Source organism: Scomber scombrus, chromosome 21, assembly GCF_963691925.1.
Source record: "Scomber scombrus chromosome 21, fScoSco1.1, whole genome shotgun sequence".
Classification (NCBI taxonomy): domain Eukaryota; kingdom Metazoa; phylum Chordata; class Actinopteri; order Scombriformes; family Scombridae; genus Scomber; species Scomber scombrus.
In genome coordinates, this window is record NC_084990.1 from 24,409,148 (window position 1) to 24,434,138 (window position 24,991).

Below are 24,991 nucleotides of genomic sequence, written 5' to 3' on the forward strand. Positions count from 1 at the left end.
TGTCTGGTTCCATCTTTAACAATGTGTTGTATTTATAAAGCTTGTTATATTATCCATTGTGTCAAATCTGCATCTGAAAAGTAACTAAAGCTGTCAAATAAATGTAGTGGAGTAGAAAGTACAATTTTTCCCTCTGAGATGTAGAAAGTAGCATCACATGGAAATACTACAGTACAGTACAAGTACCTCAAACTGTACTACAGTAAAGTACAAGTACCTCAAACTGTATGCAGTAAAGTACAAGTACCTCAAACTGTATGCAGTAAAGTACCTCGGTAGTACTCTTACTTCCTGTCCTGCAGCTTCAGGTAAACACAGGTGAGTTAAACTTACCTCCAGCTGCAGGTGAAGGCTGTGTGTCTGACAGACAGGTGAGCAGCTTCAGTAAGCCTCTCTGATTACCCAGCAGCCTCCTCTCTGAGCCTATTATGAGCTATCTGCAGAGCTGCAGCGCTCTGAGCGGCCAGCTGGGGGCGCTGCAGCGCTCTGAGCCGCCTGCTGGGGGGGCTGCAGTGCTCTCTGCTGAGTCACTGGCTCATTTTATCCTCTGATTATAAAATATTAATTACAGATTATATTCTGCTGAAGGTTTAACTCCACTGTATGATATGATATATTATCATATGACATTAATAATAAAGTTATAGATGATGGGATGTTGCTGCTATCATTTTTATATTATTGTAATATTATTTTATATATTGTAAACCCAACTATTTACTGCTTTGCTTCTGTGTTACCTTTGAGAATATTCGGGTCTATAATATATAATAAATTGCGCTGTTATTCGTCTTAAATAAAAGAAATAAACAATATTTTGGCCTCACCCACGTGTGTCAGAGTTAAAGAGACTGTCAGCTTCCAGCCAATCAGTGTGGAGCTCTGAGAGATGACGTCTCGAATTGACCAATCCGTGTAGAGCTGAGAGACGACGTCCCCGAACGACCAATGAAACGTCGCGATGGGCGGAGCCCGCGAAAAACGAACAGCCGGCTCGTTAACGTTAAACTCTCAAACCGACAAAAACATTAAACCACGTCTAAAACAACAGATTTAACTACTTACAAACACCGGAGCTTTCAACCAGCAGGAGAGTCTTCCTCAGCGGCGTTCAACGGAGAAATAACGGCCGGTTAGCTGCTGCTAGGAGCCAGGCTGGTTTTACTGGCTGGTTTACAGGCTGGTTTTACTGGTTAAAAAACGCCGGAGCAACAAAAGCTTCAGTGTTTTAGTTAAAACTACTCTTATAAAGTAGAAACATCGTCTATAAATCGGCTGACATCTTTAACAGAAGGCAGATAAACACAGAAAGAAGCAGCTGCCGGTCGCTCGCTCATTAAATAGAGCCGCTGGGCTTTTATTGCTGCGGAGGGATTCATCGCCCCCAGGCGGCCGGAGGACGCACTGCGCCGCTGCGTCACAGAGCGTAACCCTCCGCAGAGGATAGGTCACTACCATAGACTGTATATAAGGTGACTACTCCTCACTTTATAACCCTTTACACACTGCTACACACTGCTACACACTGCTACACACTGCTACACACTGCTACACACTGTTACACACTGTTACACACTGTTACACACTGTTTATTGTATATCTGAGAACTGTAAAAATACTTTTTCTTTTTTTTAAGGCTGAAATTTGATGAACTCAACACACAAAGAAGGAAACATATTCATACATCTGAAGTCAGACCTTTAAGATTTTTGCTCAGCAGCGTTTTCCCCTAATTTCTTAATATTTAACATGTTATAACTATATTGTAGACCTATATTATACTATTATTATACTGTTATATACTGCAGAAAGTACTGTTATATGCTGCAAAAACTACTGTTATATACTGCAGAAAAATACTCCAAAATACTGCAAATAAATACTGTTATATACTGCAAAAATATTTCAAAATACTGCAAAAAAAACCCAACTAAATACTGTTACAAACTGTGATTTATTGTGATATTTTGTGATATTTTACCAAATAACATAAAAATCCTCCTTTAACAAACCACAAAGTGTCGTGACCATAAAACAAACCCAGACTGACTGTTAGACTAATATTTTACTGTATTAATTTAATCGTAATAATCGTATAAAAAGTTTTAAAGAATAAAAAATGATCTTACTTTGAAGGGCTGTGTGACCCCGGAGGAAGAACTACGTCACATCCGGTATCAACAGCGTGTGTGTGAGTCCATGTGCTGAGCACCGCGAGACTATCAGGTCTGATTAAAGTTTATTATCATTTATTTCCACATATAATGTTTATAATGTTTAAGTTTGTGTTACTTTAACAGTTTATTAGCGTGTTGTTGGTTACTGTGAGTAATCTGAACTATAACTCATTATAGATAAACTGCATTCATTTGCTCCTTTGTGGCTTTATTTTTATTTTATTGTTAACATTTGACTCTTTAAACACATTATAATATAAAGTTTAATGTGCTGGATTATAATCTGATTACAGTAAGAGTAAACCGGGATGTTATAATGATAATTAATGACGCACACACCAAACCTCACTAAAGAAACTTCATATTTAATGTTTTCAGGTTGTTTAAAATAGTTTAAAGTTACACAGAAGTAGTTTTAATAAAGTCTCCAAACAGGAAAGATTCATGCTTTAATTCGGCTTTAATATAATTAATAATAAATAATTCATCAGCTTTATTTTCCCTCTTTATAGTAAATAATAATGTGGCCTCTCTCTGTTTACTGTTGATTTACTGGGCGGTACTGGGAGCTGTTGGGAGGTGATGGGAGGTATTGGGTGCTACTGGGTGCTACTGGGAGGTGATGGGAGGTACTGAGAGCTACTGGGAGCTGCTTGGAGGTACTAGGAGGTGCTGGGCGGTACTGGGAGCTGCAGGTAGCTACTGGGAAGTACTGGGTGCTACTGGGAGGTGATGGGAGGTACTGGGAGCTGCTTGGAGGTACTGGGAGCTGCTGGGACCTGCTGGGACCTACTGGGGGCTGCAGGGAGCTACTGGAAGGCATTGGGAGGTACTGTGAGGTACTGGGAGGTGATGTGAGGTGATGGGAGGTACTGGGGGGTGATGGGAGGTACTGGGAGATGCAGGGGGGCAACTGGGAGCTGTGGTGCAGTCTGTCCAGTGTTTATATGATACTCTTCCTGCTGTGTCTCTTGTCACTGTTAATACTTCTGTTGATGATCTGTTGTCTGGGGAAATAATAGAGATAAAAATCCTGAGGTCAAAGGTCATATCCATGTTTCATAGGATGCTGATAGGATCCCTCCTCTAGTGTTAGTAGTGATGACATGGAGGAGCAGCTCAGTTAACTCTTTGTGTCTCCAGCAGATAAACAAACATCATCATGACATCGTTGGCTCACCAGCTGAAGCGGCTCGCGCTGCCTCAGAGCGACGCCGACCTGCTGAGCCGCAGAGAAGTCGCCTCGCTGCTGTTTGACCCGAAAGATGCTGCGACGATGGACCGCAGCACCTTCTACGCCCTCGGTGAGTCTGAGCTGCACCTTAGTTTATATACTCTATACATCCTGTTACTGTCCTCCTGATGATGCTCAGCCTATTCCTCCTCTTCCTCCTTCTCTCCCTCTTCCTCATCCTCTCCCTCTTTCTCCTCCTCTCCCTCCTCCTCTCCTTCCTCATATTCCTCTTCCTCCTCCCCCTCCTCCTACTCTTCCTCCTCTTCTTCCTCCTCCTCCTGCTCTCCCTCTTCCTCCTCTTCCTCCTCTTCCTCTTCTTCCTCCTCCTCTTCCTCCTCTCCCATCTCCTCCTCTCCTTCCGCCTCCTCTTCCTCCTTCTCTCCCTCCTCCTCTTCCTCCTCCTCTTCCTCCTCCTATTCCTCCTCTCCCTCCTCCTTCCTCCTCCTTTTCCTCCTCTCCCTCCTCCTTCTCTCCCTCCTCTCCCTCCTTCTTTTCCTCCTCTTCCTCTTCCTCCTCTGCCTCTTCCTCTCCCTCCTCCTCCTCCTCTTCCTCCTCCCAGGCTGCACAGGGCTGGAGGAGCTGCTGGGAATCGAACCAGCGTTCTCAGAGTTTGAGGACACTCTGTTCAGTCGTGCCTCGCTGACTCTGGAGCGCAGCGTCCAGTCGAAGGAAGTCAACGAGAAGCTGGACGCCGGCGTGTCTCTGTTCCTGACCCGCCTCTGCCCGTACTTCCTCCTCAAGCCGGCTCACAAGTGCATCGAGTGGCTCGTTCACCGGTACGCCGACCGACACCCAAATATATCCACAACTCCAAGACTCAGAATTAAATAATAAGATAACAGTTTACTATCATCATCTAACTCTTCCTCCTCTTTCTCCTCTCCCTCCTCCTCTTCCTCCTCTCCCTCCTCCTCTTCCTCCTCTCCCTCCTCCTCCTCTCTTTCCTCCTCCTCTTCCTCATCTTCTCCCTCCTCCTCCTCCTCTCTTTCCTCCTCCTCCTTCCTCCTCCTCCTCTCTTTCCTCTTCCTCTTCCTCATCTTCTCCCTCCTCCTCCTCTCTTTCCTCCTCCTCCTTCCTCCTCCTCCTCTCTTTCCTCTTCCTCTTCCTCATCTTCTCCCTCCTCCTCCTCCTTCCTCCTCCTCCTCTCTTTCCTCCTCCTCTTCCTCATCTTCTCCCTCCTCCTCCTCTCTTTCCTCCTCCTCCTTCCTCCTCCTCTCTTTCCTCTTCCTCACCTTCTCCCTCCTCCGCCTCCTTCCTCCTCCTCCTCTCTTTCCTCCTCCTCTTCCTCATCTTCTCCCTCCTCCTCCTCTCTTTACTCTTCCTCTTCCTCACCTTCTCCCTCCTCCGCCTCCTTCCTCCTCCTCCTCTCTTTCCTCCTCCTCTTCCTCATCTTCTCCCTCCTCCTCCTCTCTTTCCTCCTCCTCCTTCCTCCTCCTCCTCTCTTTCCTCCTCCTCTTCCTCCTCCTCCTCTCTTTCCTCCTCCTCCTCCTCTTCCTCCTCCTCCTCTCTTTCCTCCTCCTCCTCCTCCTCTTCCTCCTCCTCCTCCTTGTTGTGTTGCAGGTTCCACATCCAGCTGTATAACCCCGACAGCCTGCTGGCGTGCGCGCTGCCGTATCACGACACCAACGTGTTCGTCAGAGTTCTGCAGCTCCTCAAGATCAAAGACACCACGAACCGCTGGAACTGGCTGCACTGCCTGCAGGTACCTCAACTAATACTGCAACTAATACTGCTATGTACTACTACCTATATACTACTAAATACATATGTAAAAAATATAATACACATACTTAAATATATACTACTACTAAATGCTTCCAACACTATATATACTGCCACATACTGCTGTATAACGGACAGTACTGATGTATAATGGACAGGACAGTACTGCTGTATAACGGACAGTACCGTTGTATAGTGGACAGTACTGTTGTATAATGGACAGTACAGATGTATAACGGACAGTACTGATGTATAATAGACAGTACTGATGTATAATGGACAGTACTGTTGTATAATGGACAGTACTGCTGTATAATGGACAGTACTGATGTATAATGGACAGTACTGATGTATATTGGACAGTACTGTTGTATAATGGACAGTACTGCTGTATAATGGACAGTACTGCTGTATAATGGACAGTACTGATGTATAATGGACAGTACTGCTGTATAATGGACAGTACTGCTGTATAACGGACAGTACTGATGTATAATGGACAGTACTGCTGTATAATGGACAGTACTGCTGTATAATGGACAGTACTGCTGTATAATGGACAGTACTGTTGTATAATGGACAGTACTGCTGTATAACGGACAGTACTGATGTATAATGGACAGTACTGCTGTATAACGGTCAGTACTGCTGTATAATGGACAGTACTGATGTATAATGGACAGTACTGCTGTATAACGGACAGTACTGCTGTATAATGGACAGTACTGCTGTATAATGGTCAGTACTGCTGTATGATGGACAGTACTGCTGTATAATGGACAGTACTGATGTATAATGGACAGTACTGATGTATATTGGACAGTACTGCTGTATAATGGACAGTACTGCTGTATAATGGACAGTACTGCTGTATAACGGACAGTACTGCTGTATAATGGACAGTACTGCTTTATAAAGGACAGTACTGCTGTATAATGGACAGTACTGCTTTATAAAGGACAGTACTGCTGTATAATGGACAGTACTGCTGTATAATGGACAGTACTGCTGTATAACGGACAGTACTGATGTATAATGGACAGTACTGTTGTATAATGGACAGTACTGATGTATAATGGACAGTACTGATGTATAATGGACAGTACTGCTGTATAACGGACAGTACTGATGTATAATGGACAGTACTGTTGTATAATGGACAGTACTGCTGTATAATGGACAGTACTGCTGTATAACGGACAGTACTGCTTTATAAAGGACAGTACTGCTGTATAACGGACAGTACTGATGTATAATGGACAGTACTGCTGTATAATGGACAGTACTGCTGTATAACGGACAGTACTGCTTTATAAAGGACAGTACTGGTGTATAATGGACAGTACTGATGTATAATGGACAGTACTGTTGTATAATGGACAGTACTGCTGTATAACGGACAGTACTGCTTTATAAAGGACAGTACTGCTGTATAATGGACAGTACTGTTGTATAATGGACAGTACTGCTGTATAACGGACAGTACTGATGTATAATGGACAGTACTGCTGTATAATGGACAGGACAGTACTGCTGTATAACGGACAGTACTGATGTATAATGGACAGTACTGATGTATAATGGACAGTACTGTTGTATAATGGACAGTACTGTTGTATAATGGACAGTACTGCTGTATAATGGACAGTACTGTTGTATAATGGTCAGTACTGCTGTATAACGGACAGTACTGCTGTATAATGGTCAGTACTGATGTATAATGGACAGTACTGCTGTATAACGGACAGTACTGATGTATAATGGACAGTACTGATGTATAATGGACAGTACTGATGTATAACGGACAGTACTGCTTTATAATGGACAGTACTGTTGTATAATGGACAGTACTGCTGTATAATGGACAGGACAGTACTGCTGTATAACGGACAGTACTGATGTATAACGGACAGTACTGCTTTATAAAGGACAGTACTGCTGTATAACGGACAGTACTGTTGTATAACGGACAGTACTGCTGTATAATGGACAGTACTGTTGTATAATGGACAGTACTGTTGTATAATGGACAGTACTGTTGTATAATGGACAGTACTGCTGTATTATGGACAGTACTGCTGTATAATGGACAGTACTGCTGTATAATGGACAGTACTGTTGTATAATGGACAGTACTGATGTATAACGGACAGTACTGTTGTATAACGGACAGTACTGCTGTATAACGGACAGTACTGTTGTATAATGGACAGGACAGTACTGCTGTATAATGGACAGTACTGTTGTATAATGGACAGTACTGTTGTATAATGGACAGTACTGCTGTATAATAGACAGTACTGTTGTATAATGGACAGGACAGTACTGCTGTATAATGGACAGTACTGTTGTATAATGGACAGTACTGTTGTATAATGGACAGTACTGCTGTATAACGGACAGTACTGCTGTATAATGGACAGTACTGATGTATAACGGACAGTACTGTTGTATAACGGACAGTACTGCTGTATAACGGACAGGACTGATGTATAATGGACAGGACTGCTGTATAATGGACAGTACTGTTGTATAATGGACAGTACTGCTGTATAATGGACAGTACTGTTGTATAACGGACAGTACTGCTGTATAATGGACAGGACTGTTGTATAATGGACAGTACTGCTGTATAATAGACAGTACTGTTGTATAATGGACAGGACTGCTGTATAATGGACAGTACTGTTGTATAATGGACAGTACTGTTGTATAATGGACAGTACTGTTGTATAATGGACAGGACTGCTGTATAATGGACAGTACTGTTGTATAACGGACAGTACTGCTGTATAACGGACAGGACTGATGTATAACGGACAGTACTGATGTATAACGGACAGTACTGCTGTATAATAGACAGTACTGTTGTATAATGGACAGGACAGTACTGCTGTATAATGGACAGTACTGTTGTATAATGGACAGTACTGCTGTATAATGGACAGTACTGTTGTATAATAGACAGTACTGTTGTATAATGGACAGTACTGCTGTATAACGGACAGTACTGATGTATAACGGACAGTACTTCCAGGTGAAGCCATCATGTGACCCTGCTGAGTTTCTCTCTCTGTAGAAACCCGGTGTGCCGCTGGCCAGAGGGACTCTGATCACTCATTGCTACACAGACCTGAGCTTCATGGACTTCATCTGCACCATGGTCACCAAGTCCATCCAGGTAAGATCTCACCTGCCGGGTCAGCTACTGGTGTACTGATGAGTCCAGTCCTCCCTGCTTCCTCCTGATGGAAGAACTCAGATATCTCATTATTATTTTCTTGTTGTTTTCAGGCGTATTCGGGACAGTCGGGCACCTCCTCTCAGCTCAGAGTGATCTTCTCCTTCTACGCCTCCACCATCGTCCCCGCTCTGGACGCCGTGGACAAAGTGTCGGACGCCATCATCGCCAAACTGCTGCCGTACGTCCAGAAGGTAAAAAACCCTCCGAGACTCATCTGATCTTCAGTGTGGAAGAAGCATAGACTGTATATAAAATGGACGTAACATCCGTGACGTCACCCATTGGTTTATGGACTGCTGCTCGGAGGCCAATAGTATCGGATCTGAGCAGCGCCATCTTGAAAATTTCAGGTGCATGCTGGGAAAAATAAAAACAGGGATTCTACTTATATGGGCATCAGGAGGAGCATGAGGCGCCCTCCTGAACCTGTGAACCAATCAACCTGTCAATCACCACGTAGCCACGCCCTAATGCATACCCTGCTTTATCGTCACATATAAAATCAGGGAGGCCAAAATGTCCCAAATGAACATCATACTGCATTGAAGAAGGCTTTAAACTAGCGATTGAGACCATAAACACATTTTGAAAATGTTTACTGAGGTTAGAAATCAAGTGAGAAGTTGGTGAATTCTCCATTGACTTGTATAGAGACGGAAGTCCTTTTGACACCAAAACGGTCGCCCCCTGGTGGCCTTTTGATAGAATGCAGCTTTAAGTTACTTCCTGGTTGGCCTCATTTCAGAGGACCGAAGCTCCCCGTCTGGGAGGAAGTCTGTGTGAGTCTGATGTACGTGTCACTTCCTGTGCTCAGGGTCTGAAGTCGTCGCTGGTGGACTACCGCGCGGCGTCCTACATGCTGGTGTGCCAGCTGGCCGTGAAGGTGGTGATGCAGGACGCACTGGTGGAGACGCTGGCCGTCCTCATCAGCAAGTCTCTGCTCAGAGAGCCGACGCTTCCGAAAGAAGGAATCGGCTGCCTCATCGTCCTGCTGCAGAGCCAGAAGGAGGGAGCCGCCGGGACACGGTACCACCTTCCTCCTCCTCTTCCTCCTCTTCCTCGCACTCCTCCTCTGCCTCCTCCTCCTCCTTTTCCTCGTCTTCGTGCTCCTCCTCTTCTTCTTCCTCTTCCTCCTGCTCCTGCTTTTCATCATCCTCTTCCTCCTCCTCTTCCTCGTCTTCGTCCTCCTCTTCTTCCTCCTCCTCTTCGTCTTCCTCCTTCCTTTTCTAACCCCTCTGTATCCTTCCTCCTCTTCCTCCTCCTGCTCCTCTTCCTCCTCCTGCTTCTCATCATCCTCTTCTTCCTCCTCTTCTAACCCCTTCTGTGTCTCCTTCCTCCTCTTCATCCTCCTCTTTCTCTTCTTCTTCCTCCTCCTCCTCCTCTTCTTCGTCCTCCTCCTCTTTTAATCCTTCTGTGTCTCCCTCCTCCTCCTCTTTGTCCTCCTCTTCCTCCTCCTCCTCCCCCTCCTCCTCCTCCTCTAACCCCTCTGTGTCTCCCTCCTCCTCCTCTTCCTCCTCCTCCTCTTTGTCCTCCTCTTCCTCCTCCTCCTTGTCCTCCTCTTCCTCCTCCTCCTCCCCCTCCTCCTCCTCCTCTAACCCCTCTGTGTCTCCTCCTCAGGTTCTGCAGTCCTCTCTGCTCGGTGCCTCCTCTCGTCTCCGTGCTGCAGATGATGTCAGTGACTCATGACGTCACTCCTCTGCTGTCGTACCTGCTTCCTCACCTGCTCCGCACCGCGTTCAGCTCAGCTCAGAGCGAAGCGGACGAGCTCGCCGTGCTGGAGGCGACGCTGCAGAACGTTCCTCTGACCAGAGGACTGGACCAGACCGTAGCTCGGTAACTTCAGCACTGCTCTTCATTTACAGGCTGCAGCTCAGTAGAGTTTAAAACATGTAAAACGTCACCTTGAAGTAAGGCTGCTCGATTATGGAAAAAATCATAATCATGATTATTAAAACGATTTTTAAAACAACTTTAGAAACATGCTGCATTTATTGGACATTCGGCTTAATACATTTCTCTCCAAGCAGCCTTTTATCTGCCGCTTAACCATAGACTGTATATAAGAAATGGACGTAACATCCGTGACGTCACCCATTGGTTTGTGGACTGCTGCTCGGAGGCCAATAGTATCGGATCTGGGCAGCACCATCTTGAAAATTTCAGGTGCATGCTGGGAAAAATAAAAACAGGGATTCTACTTATATGGGCATCAGGAGGAGCATGAGGCGCCCTCCTGAACCTGTGAACCAATCAACCTGTCAATCACCACGTAGCCACGCCCTAATGCATACCCTGCTTTATCGTCACATATAAAATCAGGGAGGCCAAAATGTCCCAAATGAACATCATACTGCATTGAAGAAGGCTTTAAACTAGCGATTGAGACCAAAATTTGCATGCACAGCTTTTTGCAGGAAAATGACAAAAAGATCGTTTGGCCCCAAAATCGTAATCCTTGAAGCTCTGAGAGGTGAAATAAACGGTTAATATTAAACTCACATAGATCACATATGGATCTATGTTGTGTTTCTGATGTATTTCACTGAGCTGCAGCAACACAAACACACACAGAGAGACTTTATTCTCTGCTCAGGACTTTAACATCAGCGTCTCTGTTTCAGTTTGCTGCTGCAGGAATATCTGAGTCAGACTGAACTTTCTGCTGAAAACCTGTCAGACCTCAACCAACGTCTGCTGCCTCTGGTCCGACTGCTCGAGTCCAAGTGAGTCTGAGTCTTTTATTTACATTCATTATTCAAGTCAAGTCTATTTTCATGTGTGGAGGAGGAGGAGAGAGAGAGGAAGGAGGAGAGAGAGAGGAAGGAGAGGAGAGAAAGAGAGGAAGGAGAGGAGAGAGAGGAAGGAGGAGAGAGAGGAAGGAGAGGAGAGAAAGAGAGGAAGGAGAGGAGAGAGAGGAAGGAGGAGAGAGAGGAAGGAGAGGAGAGAGAAAGAGGAAGGAGAGGAGTGAGATAGAGGAAGGAGAGGAGAGAGAGATGAAGGAGAGGAGAGAGAGAGAAAGGGAGGAGAGGAGAGAGATGAAGGAGAGAGAAAGAGGAGAGAGAGGAAGGAGAGGAGAGAGGGAGGAGAGGAAGGAAAGGAGAGAGAGGAAGGAGAGGAGAGAGAGGAAGGAGAGGAGAGAGGGAGGAGAGGGAGGAGAGGAAGGAGAGGAGAGAGAGGAGAGAGAGGAAGGAGAGGAGAGAGAGGAGGAGAGAGGAAGGAGAGTAGAGAGGAGAGGAGAGAGGAAGGAGAGGAAGGAGAGAGAGGAAGGAGGAGAGAGAAGCAAATTGAAAAGCTAGTATTTTATGGAGCTTTAGATCCTGCGATAGAATAAAGGACTAAAACCTTTAATTCAGAAGGAAGGTTTGGGGTTAATCTGATGTTCGTCCTCCTGCAGGTACTGTGGAGCTCTGGACGGCGTCCTCGCAGGTCATGTGACCGACGTCAGCAGCGCCGAGCAGAAACATCTCTTCCACCACTTCCTGTCTCTGTCCATGAGCAGCGGGAAGTATCAGGTAGGTTCACGTCTCCACCTTAAGCCTGATTTATACTTCTGCGTTACGTCGAAGCGTAGCTACGCAGAGCTCTCTGCGTCGAAGCGGACCCCTACGCCGTAGCCTGACGTGCACCTCCAAAAAATCCTAACTACGCGTCACAGCAACGCGGACCGCAAGGGCTGTGATTGGTCCGGTCAAAACGTCAGTTCCTCCGGCAGTTGCTTTTTCCGGTCTTTCTTCCTGCAACACGCCATTATTATTAATAATGAACAAAAGGTATGTGTTTTCTGTTATTAGCGCACATAACGCACATAGCACAATGCTACATGCTACTGTGACCGGAAGATAAACAAGGATACGGATATAACTCCTCTGAAACCACACACCCCCCCTAGTGGCATGGCGGTGAATTGCAGAGCAACGCGTTCCCTCGACGCAGGGACTATAAATTGCCAACGACGGCGTCAGGGCACCGGCGTAGCTACACCGTCGACGTAACGCAGAAGTATAAATCAGGCTTTAGACTGAACATTGGTGACGTCACCCGTTGGACTGCTGCTCGGAGGCCAATAGGAGGAAGGAAAGAAAGGAAGGAAAAGAAGAAAAGGGGATGGAGGAAGGAAGGGAGGAAAGAGAGAGGAAGGAAAGAAAGAGAAGGAGGAAGGAAAGAAAGAGAAGGAGGAAGGAAGGGAGAAAGGAAAAGAGGAAGGGAGGAAAGAAGGAAGGGGAGAAGGTAGGGGGAGGAAAGAAAGCGAGAAGGATGGAGGAAAGGAGGAAGGAAAGGAGGGAAGGAAAGAAAGAAGGAGGGAAGAAAATGGGATGAAGGAAGGGAGGAAAGAGAGAGGAAGGAAAGGAAGGAAGGGAGAAAGGAAAGAGGAAGGAAGGAAAGAAGGACAGGAAAGAAGGAAGGGGAGAAGGTAGGGGGAGTAAAGAAAGAGGAAAGGAGGAAGGAAAGAAAGGAAGGAAAGAAAGAAGGAGGGAAGAAAAGGGGATGGAGGAAGGAAAGAAGGAAGGGAGGAAAGAGAGGAAGGAGGGAGGAAGGAAGGGAGAAAGGAAAAGAGGAAGGAAGGAAAGAAGGACAGAGGAAAGAAGGAAGGGGAGAAGGTAGGGGGAGGAAAGAAAGAGGAAAGGAGGGAAGGAAAGAAAGAAGGAGAGAAGAAAAGGGGATGGAGGAAGGAAAGAAGGAAGGGAGGAAAGAGAGAGGAAGGTAAGAAAGAGAAGGAGGAAGGAAGGAAGGAAAGAAAGAAGGACAGAGGAAAGAAGGAAGGTGAGAAGGTAGGGGGAGGAAGGAAAGAGAGTTTTTATTTTTCCCAGCATGCACCTGAAATGTTCAAGATGGCGCTGATCAGATCCGATACTATTGGCCTCCGAGCAGCAGTCCACAAACCAATGGGTGACGTCACGGATGTTACGTCCACCAGTGATTCCTGCATGAGCAGACTCTTCTATAATCTCTGCATGCTGATTGGTTCCTGCAGATTTTGGGCGAGTCGGACACGTCTCTGCTGCTCAGCCTGAAGCATCCGATGACGTCGGTGAGAGTCTCAGCGTTGGATCAGCTGATGAGCGTCATCGCCTCCGGACAGGTAACACACCTCAGTATATCTGAGTAATGTGAGAAAGGTCAAATTGACCCCGTCTGTTTTGACTGTTCCTTCTTTCCTCCCTTCTTTTCCTTCCTTCTTTCCTTTCTCCCTCCCTCCTTCCCTCCTTCCTGCCTTCCTTCTTCCTTCCTCCCTTCCTTTCTTCCTTCCTTCCTCCCTCCCTCCTTTCCTTCCTTCCTTCCTCCCTTCTATCCTCCCTTCCTTCCTTCCTTCCTCCCTCCTTCCTGCCTTCCTTCCTTCCTTCTTCCTTCCTCCCTTCCTTTCTTCCTTCCTTCCTTCCTCCCTCCCTTCCTTCCTTCCTTCCTTCCTTCCTTCCTCCCTCCTTTCCTTCCTTCCTTCCATCCTCCCTTCCATCCTCCCTTCCTTCTTTCCTTCCTCCCTCCCTCCCTCCTTTCCTTCCTTCTTCCTCCCTTCCTCCCTTCCTTCTTCCTTCCTCCTTTCCTTTCCTTCTTCCTCCCTTCCTTCCATCCTTCCTTCTTCCTCCCTTCCTTCCTTGACTCGAGGACAACAGGAGGGTTAATAGATTATATAACATATATTCTGTTTCCAGCAGCAGAGTTTGGATGAAGGGTTCCTGAAGGAAGCCGTCACCGAGCGGCTGAAGGACGATTCGCCGGCCGTCGTCGCCGCCGCTCTCAAAGTGCTCGAGGTCAGTGAGGTCGCACGGACGGCGTTACCATGGCGATGGATTTAATGATTACTGATTGATTGGACTCATCGGTGGTTCTGTTTGTGCTGTTTTTTAGGTTCTGTTTGATGTTCTGGACGCTGAAGACGTCGTTTCATCTTTACTGTCACTGCTGCAGAGAACTGATCTGTCCCAGGCTGAGCAGTGGTCAGTGAAGTACACACACACACATACACACACATATACATACACACATATACACACATATACACACACACATATACACACACACACGCATATACACACACACATATACACACACATACACACATATACACAAACATACACACACACACATACACACACACACACATATATATATACACACACACACGCATATACACACATGCATATAGACACACACACACACATACACACACACACACACACACACACATATATATACACACACACACACACACACATATACACACATATACACACATATACACACACACATACACACACGCATACACACACATGCATATGCACACACACACATATACGCATATACACACACACACACACATAAACATACACATACACACACATACACATGCATATACACACACACACATATACACACACACATACATACACACATATATACACACACATATATACACACACACACGTACACAAACACACCATTCAAAGTGAGCAACCACAGAGTCGGTTTCCATGGTAACGGGGTCGTCGTCGTTGTTTTCAGGCTGCCGGTGCAGACGGAGGCGGTGCGTTTACTGTCCGACCCTCGGCTGGGAAAGAGCGACGCCGAGCTGCTGCAGAGAGTCGGCTGGAAGCTGCTGCCGTTCCTGGTTCTGACCGCCGGGCCCGGCGCCGCTCAGACCCGACTCGCCTCCTGCATCGCCCGCTGCTCCATCATCAGCCGACACCCGCTCACACTCAACTGGGCCGAAGGTAACAGTCATTATATTATATTATATTATATTATATTATTATTATATCAGTCTGTGAATAATAAACATGACTCACTGATTTATCTTTTAAATGTCATAAACTTTGTGATTTTTAATGTGGAGTAATTATAACAATAAAGTTAAAAATATATAATGTAATAATATTAAAAAACAACAATTAAATAACTAATAATAAATATTAGAAAAAAATAGACAAGAATAAACAATAACATTTAAAAATATATAAAAAGATAATAAAATTAATAAAAAATAAAACGTATATAACATTGTTACAAATTGCTTAAAAATGAAAACTGAATTAAAATAAATCAGCACTATTTAATTATTATATTAGGTACAGTAACATAAAATATTATATGATTAATTATAAATACACTAGTAAGACTGTGCTCCATTTTAAGAGATTCCTGTTGTCTCCTCATCGACGTGCTGTTGCTAGGCAACCACAAGACTTAAACAGTGAGAGTGTTTCCTGTACAGCGGTAAAAACTGCTTCCTGTTCTCAGGTTTGGACGAGGTGATGAAACGCGGCTCTGAACTCGACTTCGTGGGTTCGGCCAATCAGTGTCTCGTCTCCACGGTGACCAAAAACCTGTCAAACATGGAGCACTTCTGCAGACGGGACGCCGTGAGTTTCATTAATAACGAGATCTGTCTGCCAGATAATACATGTTTATATTCTGGTCCTTTAGCTCCTGTCTAACCTTTAAACCCGTTAACTCTAATATACAACATAATGAATTATTGACATATGCAGAAATAAACACTAAAGAGGAATAGTGAATGATTCTGGGACTATTTTGAGCGGCGGATGAATCAGAGCGCAGCAGACAGTAAGTTGCTGTGTTTGCTCTCAGCTGGATAAACTGGCTCAGTCTGTGGAGCAGCAGCGAGGCTCCGGCCTCAGAGAGAGGGCGTCCTTCCTGGTTCTGACCCGGACTCTGCTGCTCAGCCTGGGGGAGCTGAACGAGACCCAGCACCTGCTCACCGCCCAGAGGCTCTACACGCTGCTGGAGGCCCCCCTGCTGGAGCTCGCCAAGGACGACGACGCTCAGGAAGCCGAGCGTCCCGCCGCCGCCCCCGCCTCTTTCTCTGAGGCTCTGACTCTGTACCTGAACAGGTGTGAGCAGCAGCCAGGTGAGAGGCTGGACCCACAGTTCAGCTTCGTTCTGCTCTCTCTGCTCAGAGACTTCATCTCCTCTCTGAGGTGTCACGACGCCTCGTTCAAAGGTACAAATCCTGATTTTAACTCAACAGTCACAAAGTTACTCAGTACGTTCATTCATTTAATGCTGATTCTACATCTCAGAGTACTAGTACTTTACTGTAGTACAGTTAGAGGTACTAGTACTTTACTGTAGTACAGTTAGAGGTACTAGTACTTTACTGTAGTACAGTTAGAGGTACTAGTACTTTACTGTAGTACAGTTAGAGGTACTAGTACTTTACTGTAGTACAGTCAGAGGTACTAGTACTTTACTGTAGTACAGTCAGAGGTACTAGTACTTTACTGTAGTACAGTCAGAGGTACTAGTACTTTACTGTAGTACAGTCAGAGGTACTAGTACTTTACTGTAGTACAGTTAGAGGTACTAGTACTTTACTGTAGTACAGTCAGAGGTACTAGTACTTTACTGTACTACAGTTTGAGGTACTAGTACTTTACTGTAGTACAGTTAGAGGTACTAGTACTTTACTGTAGTACAGTGTGAGGTACTAGTACTTTACTGTAGTACAGTTAGAGGTACTAGTACTTTACTGTAGTACAGTTAGAGGTACTAGTACTTTACTGTAGTACAGTCAGAGGTACTAGTACTTTACTGTAGTACAGTTAGAGGTACTAGTACTTTACTGTAGTACAGTTAGAGGTACTAGTACTTTACTGTAGTACAGTTAGAGGTACTAGTACTTTACTGTAGTACAGTTAGAGGTACTTGTACTTTACTGTAGTACAGTTAGAGGTACTAGTACTTTACTGTAGTACAGTTAGAGGTACTAGTACTTTACTGTAGTACAGTTAGAGGTACTAGTACTTTACTGTAGTACAGTTAGAGGTACTTGTACTTTACTGCAGTACAGTTAGAGGTACTTGTACTTTACTGTAGTACTGTTAGAGGTACTTGTACTTTACTGTAGTACAGTTAGGGGTACTAGTACTTTACTGTAGTACAGTTAGAGGTACTAGTACTTTACTGTAGTACAGTTAGAGGTACTAGTACTTTACTGTAGTACAGTTAGAGGTACTAGTACTTTACTGTAGTACAGTTAGAGGTACTAGTACTTTACTGTAGTACAGTTAGAGGTACTAGTACTTTACTGTAGTACAGTTAGAGGTACTAGTACTTTACTGTAGTACAGTTAGAGGTACTAGTACTTTACTGTAGTACTGTTAGAGGTACTAGTACTTTACTGTAGTACAGTTAGAGGTACTAGTACTTTACTGTAGTACAGTTTGAGGTACTTGTACTTTAATGCAGTACTTTTACTGTAATACTTCATGTATTTGTACTGTCCTCCTCTCAGAGGAGGTTTGGTGGAACCCGGAGCGATTGGACACCAACACCTGCTGTTATCTTGGACTCATCTGTCGTCTCTTCAGCGTCGTGATCAGCGGCGCCGCTGACGGTCCGACGGCCGGCAGCTTCAGAGAGTTGATGAGAACTCTCGTGCAGGTTCACCTGCGGGAGCCGCTGATGCTCTTCAGGTTCCTGTGCATGCTGTGGGGATACGGCGGTAACCATGGCGACCAGCTGGACGTGAAGGTGGGCGCCGTGCTGCAGACTCGGGCGCTCTACATGAGCAGCGCCCTGCTGAGCGCGCAGCCGGACGCAACGCTGGCGCAGCTGACGGCCGCCGAGTCGCCCGGTAAGAGACACGAATATTAATGAGCTCAGGTGATGATGTCACTCAGGTGATGATGTCACTCAGATCGGCGCTGTCTGTGGGTGAAGACGATATTTATCGTATTTAATTATTATTATTATTATTTATTGCTTCATTACTGTTATTTAATCTTATTTAAGTATTGTCAATAATTTTTTTTATTTAATTTTTTTAAATGTTAGTTATCAGAAAGACATTTTTAAGTTTTTCTTTAAAAACTCTGTAATAATGATCTGTGTGTGTCTGTGTGTGTCCCTCTGTGTGTGTGTGTGTGTGTGTCTGTGTGTGTGTCTCTCTCTGTGTGTGTGTGTGTGTGTGTGTGTGTGTGTGTGTGTGTGTGTGTGTGTGTGTGTGTGTGTGTGTGTGTGTGTGTGTGTGTGTGTGTGTGTGTGTGTGTGTGTGTGTCTGTGTCTCTCTGTCTGTGTGTGTGTGTGTCTCTGTGTGTGTGTGTGTGTGTGTGTGTCTCTCTGTGTGTGTGTGTGTGTCTCTGTGTGTGTGTGTGTCTCAGTCGTCCCCTCTCTCCTCTGTTGTCTCTCGTCTCCGGTTCGGGAGGTTCGGAGGGCGGCGCTCGGCGCTCTGCAGAGCCTATCAGGAGCCGGCTCCTCTCCCTTCCAGCCAATCACAGCGAAGCTCCTGAAGACATCGGAGGAGATCATCGCCGACCCGTCGTACGTCAGCACGGTGAGACGTTCAAACCCTCAGTTTATTATTCAGTTATCAGATTATTGATCCAAATATCAGACAAATTATTCAGGAAATATCTTTAAATAACTTTCTTCATGCTTCACGTGACTAAAATGACTAATGTGTGTGTGTCTCTCTCTGTGTCTATTGTGTGTGTGTGCGTATGTGTGTGTGTGTGTGTGTGTGTCTCTGTGTGTGTGTGTGTCTCTGTGTGTGTGTGTGTGTGTGTGTGTTGCAGGCTCTGGGTGTCCTCCATGATGAGTCTCAGCAGCAGCTTCAGGCGTCTCTGCTGCAGCTGCTGCGGTGCGTTCAGGCTCCCAGCTGCCCGTCGTACAGCGCAGCGTCTCTGCTGCGAGCGCTGAGCCACGTTAACGGACAGGTGAGAGCAGCAGCACACCTGATGTAGATGTTGGTGTAATTAACTCTTTATCATCGTATGCTGATCTTTGTACTTATTACATCTCAACCAACACAGACACTAGATAAATGTTTCTGCACTTGAACGCCTCGAAACCTGAAGCACCAACATGAACTGATTAAACCGTCTCCTCCTCCCCCTCCTCTTCCTCCTCCTCCCCCTCCTCTTCCTCCTCCTCCCCCTCCTCTTCTTCCTCCTCCTCTTCTTCTTCCTCCTCCTCTTCCTCTCCCCCCTCCTCTTCTTCTTCCTCCTCCTCTTCCTCCTCATCCTCCTCCCCCTCCTCCTCCTCCTCCTCCTCTTCCTCCCCCTCCTCTTCCTGCTCCTCCTCCTCCCCTTCTTCCTCTTCTTCCTCCTCCTCCCCCTCCTCTTCCTCCTCCCCCTCTTCTTCTTCCTCTTCCTCCTCCTCTTCTTCCTCCTCCTTGTCATCCTCCTCTTGTTCCTCCTTATCCTCCCCCTTCTATTCCTCCTCCTCTTCCTCCTCCTCTTCCCCCCCCTCCTATTCCTGCTCCTCCTCCTCCCCTTCATCCTCTTCTTCCTCTTCCTCTTCTTCCTTCTTCTTCCTCCTCCTCTTCTTCTCCCCCCTCCTCCTCCTCCTCTTCCTCCCCCTCCCCCCCCCCTCCTCCTCCTCCAGTCCGTCCTGTCCTCCCTGCTTCCCGTCCTGGACCGGCTGCTGGAGCAGAGCGACCCCGACACTCCCACCCTGCTGCGTGCCGAGTCCCAGCTGATGCAGCTCATCTTGGGTCAGTTCAACGAGGCGTCGGCCCCCCTGCTGGCCAAAGACCAGAACTGCCTGGACCTGTTCGTCCGCGCTCTGAGGACCCCCGACCCCCCCGCACCCCGACGTCCCCAGCTGCCAGATCATCGCTCTGGAACAGGTCAGGACTGTCTTTAACACTAGAGATGTGAATGATGATGTTTTCATGGTGCGTATAACCGATGAATAACTGAATGAGTCATAAATAACTTTCAACAAGCTTTAACTGCTAAACTTGTATTAATTTAAATGATAATCAGCCTTCATTTCTTTACACAAACACGTTGACGTACTAGTTTGGTGATTAGCGTCAGGTCCATCACACCTGACAACATTATCCTTTACTTTCTGGAAGCTTTTAAACCACGCTGGACTTTAGTGTGTCTTCATCTGCCGCCGAGGGCAGCAGTGTCAGGTTCTACTTAGAGCTCCTCCTAGTGGCTGAACGTAGACTACACAGCTCAGTGACTCAATGCAGCAAGACATCATGGACGTCACAGTTAGACCCATCCTGAGATACAGACAGGTGAGCAGCTTTTTGTCCATGTGAAGCCACCATAGCTCAACTCTGCTCCACATGTTTCACACCTGACAACATTATCCTTTACTTTCTGGAAGCTTTTAAACCACGCTGGACTTTAGTGTGGCTTCGTCTGCATCATGTTCCCTCCAGTCAGCTAGCTAGCAGGATAACTTACTACCATCATGTTCCCTCCAGTCAGCTAGCTAGCAGGATAACTTACTACCGAGTCAAAGTAGCCGAGGGCAACAGTAAACATTCACTCTGTGTTAGAGCTCCTCCTAGTGGCTGAAAGTAGTCAATGAACCTGAATACTAGACTACACAGCTCAGTGACTCATTAAAGGACGACAGCATGAAGGTGTGATCGAGTCGATTCATTCTTCTTCTTCAGATCACAAAATCGTTCTTCTCGGCGCTCGGAGACGAGAAGGTTCAGCAGAAGCTTCTGTCTGTGATGTTCGACCTGCTGGCGGAGAGCAGGAGCCCCCTGGTGGCCAACACGGTCAGCAGCGCCTTCAAAGGGGTGAGACACTCATTCATCACGTCTCTGGAATAGTTTAAAGTCTTTAATTATTAAAATAAAAACCTCTTTGGGCCTCTTTAAACATCTCATTCATCTTTACAAACGCTGCTCTTTATTTATTTAATAATAATAATTTCTTGTTTTTTTAACAGATCGCCATCGACGGTCAGCTGGTGGCCAATGAGCTCGCTCCGCCAGAGAAACCTAAAGTCAGCGTGACGGTGCAGCAAACCCGCCGCAGCAAAATGCTGCAGAGGTGAAACTCTCAACATCTTCATCTCATGTTTACTTCCTGCAGGCGGCTGAATAATACAATATATAAGTCTGTATGAAGAAGCTTTAATCAGAATCAGACTGAAAGTGACGATAACATTTTAGGCTTTTTTTTGTATAATTTTGACTCTGCTGTCTGTAAAAATTTACAGACAGCAGAGTCAAAATGTATTTATGAGATAATTTAGCTAATTATGAACATGTCAAGTATTTTAAATGTAGTTTGATTAAGAAAACAAACTGAAGTTTTTCTCTGGTCAGGAAACCGGAGGAGGGCGGTGATGCTGGGCCAGCGGGGGGCGCTGTGTCGTGGCAGAGAGTCACGCTGATCCTGGAGCTGCTGCAGCACAAGAAGAAGCTGAAGAGAGCTCAGACGCTGGTGCCGGTTCTGTTCGCTCTGCTCAGCAGGTACAACAGCTGCTTCACATCCACAAAAACTACATGTAGATGTTTTGTAGAAGAAAAGTAACGGCCAAAAATCTGAAATCTGACTGTGAAGTTTAATCAGCTCTGAATGTATAAAACGAACTAAATAAATTGTCTAAACTTTTAATAATTGTATTTCTCTTGTGCATTAGTCAACATTTGTTCTTATTATCAGATTGTCAGCCATCATAACTGGAATCAGTAAATATTCAGACTAAGACATCCGTCAGTAAACTAACGTTTGTTTGTCTTCAGGAGTTTAGAAACGAATTCAGCCGACGACACAAACCTGGAATACAGTAAACAGCTGCTGCTCAGCTGTCTGCTCAACATCTGCAACAAGCTGTCAGCTGACGGACTACCTGTGGACAAAGGTACGAATACACAGTACTAATACTGCAGTACTAATACTACACAGTACAAATACTGCAGTACTAATACTACATAGTACTAATACTGCAGTACTAATACTACATAGTACTAATACTACAGTAATAGTACTGCAGTAGTATGTTTTGGTAGTAATAGTACTGCATGTGTTGTCAGATGTTCTGGATGAGGACCGGTTCAGTGTGGAGTTGGTGGTTCAGGTCATCAGAACCTCCGACATGCCGCAGACTCATCATCACGCTCTGCTGCTGCTCGGCACCGTCGCCTCCATCTTCCCGGTGAGTCCTTCATCATCTTCATCGTCATCAGAGGAGAGAACAGAGTTTAACGTGTTTTAGACAGGACTGAATAACGGTGTGTCTCCCCCTGCAGGAGAAGGTGCTCCACAACATCATGCCCATCTTCACCTTCATGGGAGCGAACATCATGAGGCTGGACGACGCCTACAGCTTCAGAGTCATCGACAAGACCGTGCAGATGGTCATACCTGCTCTGATCCAGGTGAGTCTGAGCCTCATCATACCTGCTCTGATGCAACCGCTTTAGCAACCGCCTTAGCAACCACGGAACAGAATGGACAGCTCCTAGCAACCACGGAACAGAATGGACAGCCCTTAGCAACCATGGAACAGAATGGACAGCCCCTAGCAACCATGGAACAGAATGGACAGCCCTTAGCAACCACGGAACAGAATGGACAGCCCATAGCAACCACGGAACAGAATAGACAGCCCTTAGCAACCACGAAACAGAATGGACAGCCCATAGCAACCACGGAACAGAATGGACAGCCCTTAGCAACCAAAGTTACAGAACCGATGGCTCATCTAGTTGGAAAAGTTTTAATAATTAATCTTCCTCCTCTCTTCTCTCCTCCTCCTCTGTCTTCCTCCTCTCTCCTCTCCTCCTCCTCCTCCTCTCCAGGCTCACAGTCTCTCTGATGGTCAGTCTTCGGCTCACGTGGTTGCCGTGGTGACAAAGATCATGCACGTGTTTGCCGACGCTCTTCCTCACGTGCCCGAGCATCGGCGGCTGCCCATCCTCAGTCAGCTGGTGGCCACGCTGGGCCCGGCCCGCTTCCTCTGGGTCCTTATGCTCCTCCTGTTCAAGCTGCACGCCACGCAGACCGCCGGCGATGAGAAGGTGAGCAGCAACATTTATAACCACTGAAAATATTAAATATATAGTTTAAATTAATACATAACTAAATAAATAAACAGAATAAATAGTCATATTTGATGAGTAGTTTAATCAGCTGTAACAGTATTATATAATTAAAACATGATGCAACTTTCTGTCAGTATCACATGGTCTTCATCTGTGTGTGTGTGTGTGTTTGTGTGTGTGTTGTGTGTATGTGTGTATGTGTATTACTCTCTATGTGTGTGTTTGTGTGTGTGTAGGACGCAGCTCTGGAGCCAGATGTGGACTTCTGGATCTCGGTGTGTGGTCAGTTTGAGGTTTCTGAGCAGCTCTCTACTCTCATCAGCATCCTGAACTTCCTGCTGCAGCTTCCTGACGACAAAGACGACGGTGAGGATCTGATTCTACCTCGAAACTCTTCATATTTATTCATTTTAGATGTTTTTTATGTTTATTTTGGGTGGAGCAGCTCTCTGTTTGTGTGTATGAACTGACGTCTCTGTCCTCTGCAGCTCCAGTGAAGCGCTCCGTCAGCCGGAGAGGAGCCAAGAAGAAGGAGGAAGAGGAGGAGGAGAAGGTGGAGGAGCTGATCTTCAGCCTGGAGGCTCACAGCAGCAAAGAGCTGAGACACTTTAAGTTCCTGTCCGTTTCCTTCATGGCTCAGCTGCTCGGCTCGTCCAGTTTCATCGGGAAGGTGAGAGACTCAGACTGAAGCTTTGATATTTTATTACATGAGCTTCTGTTTAAAACCTGGCGTCACCAAAGGCTTTAAAATGATATTCACATCTCTTTTAAGTCCTTTCCTTATTTTATTGGAACTTTCATTTATTTCCTTTTAAATATATTTGAACTATTTTTGCTTTTTTCGCACATTAAATCAGTTTTTCCTCCTCAAATTGTTTTTATTTGTTCTTTTTTAAAACAAAATGATTTCATGATTTGTGTATTTTTGCTGCCTCGTGAAGCTTTTTGTAGCTTTGGAAAGTACTCTATTTAAATAATTATTACACACAACGACATACATAAGTAGTTTCAGCAGGAAATTTTTAATCGTGTTTCAGGTGGCGGACTGCAGCGACGTGGTCGATGTGTCTCTGCAGCAGCTGCAGCAGCGGTGAGTTTAAACTCAAGTAAAGACAAAAAATACAGACATTAAAACAGCGTGTGAATATGTCCTCTGTGCTTATAGACAGATACAGACAGTTGCAGGCAGTTATAGGCAGTTATAGACAGTTATAGACAGTTGCAGACAGTTGCAGACAATTATAGACAGTTGCAGACAGTTATAGACAGTTGCAGACCGTTATAGACAGTTGCAGACAGTTGCAGACCGTTATAGACAGTTGCAGACAGTTGCAGACAGTTATAGACAGTTGCAGACGGTTGCAGACACTTATAGACAGTTGCAGACAGTTATAGACATTTACAGACAGTTACAGACAGTTGCAGACAGTTGCAGACACTTATAGACAGTTATAAACAGTTATAGACAGTTATAGACAGTTGCAGACAGTTGCAGACACTTATAGACAGTTGCAGACAGTTATAGACAGTTATAGACAGTTGCAGACCGTTATAGACAGTTGCAGACAGTTATAGACAGTTATAGACAGTTATAGACAGTTGCAGACAGTTGCAGACCGTAACAGACAGTTGCAGACCGTTACAGACAGTTGCAGACCGTTATAGCCACTTATAGACACTTATAGACAGTTGCAGACAGTTGCAGACAGTTATAGACAATTATAGACAGTTGCAGACGGTTATAGACGGTTATAGACGGTTATAGACAGTTATAGACAGTTGCAGACCGTTATAGACACTTATAGACAGTTATAGACAGTTTGCAGACCGTTACAGACGGTTGCAGA

At 45.6% G+C, this 24,991-nt stretch overlaps 1 protein-coding gene across 1 annotated transcript in view; it reads left to right on the plus strand.

Annotated features, from left to right (window-relative positions):
* Positions 1–2,191: 2,191 nt before the first annotated feature.
* The window catches only part of LOC134003385 (HEAT repeat-containing protein 1-like), a 398,094-nt gene continuing 375,294 nt past the window's right edge, over positions 2,192–24,991 (plus strand). The window contains 31 exon segments of the mRNA XM_062442569.1: positions 2,192–2,226; positions 3,321–3,481; positions 3,971–4,187; positions 4,972–5,113; positions 8,213–8,314; positions 8,428–8,568; positions 9,192–9,403; positions 9,995–10,210; positions 10,999–11,100; positions 11,772–11,889; positions 13,350–13,457; positions 14,026–14,124; positions 14,222–14,310; positions 14,876–15,084; positions 15,611–15,732; positions 15,962–16,334; positions 17,628–17,969; positions 18,496–18,668; positions 18,910–19,050; positions 19,721–19,909; positions 19,911–19,964; positions 20,757–20,888; positions 21,041–21,144; positions 21,423–21,569; positions 21,843–21,961; positions 22,134–22,255; positions 22,350–22,478; positions 22,902–23,120; positions 23,381–23,510; positions 23,633–23,814; positions 24,182–24,234. Of these exon segments, the coding sequence (XP_062298553.1) occupies positions 3,340–3,481; positions 3,971–4,187; positions 4,972–5,113; positions 8,213–8,314; positions 8,428–8,568; positions 9,192–9,403; positions 9,995–10,210; positions 10,999–11,100; positions 11,772–11,889; positions 13,350–13,457; positions 14,026–14,124; positions 14,222–14,310; positions 14,876–15,084; positions 15,611–15,732; positions 15,962–16,334; positions 17,628–17,969; positions 18,496–18,668; positions 18,910–19,050; positions 19,721–19,909; positions 19,911–19,964; positions 20,757–20,888; positions 21,041–21,144; positions 21,423–21,569; positions 21,843–21,961; positions 22,134–22,255; positions 22,350–22,478; positions 22,902–23,120; positions 23,381–23,510; positions 23,633–23,814; positions 24,182–24,234 (4,628 nt within the window). The 5' untranslated portion in view covers positions 2,192–2,226; positions 3,321–3,339.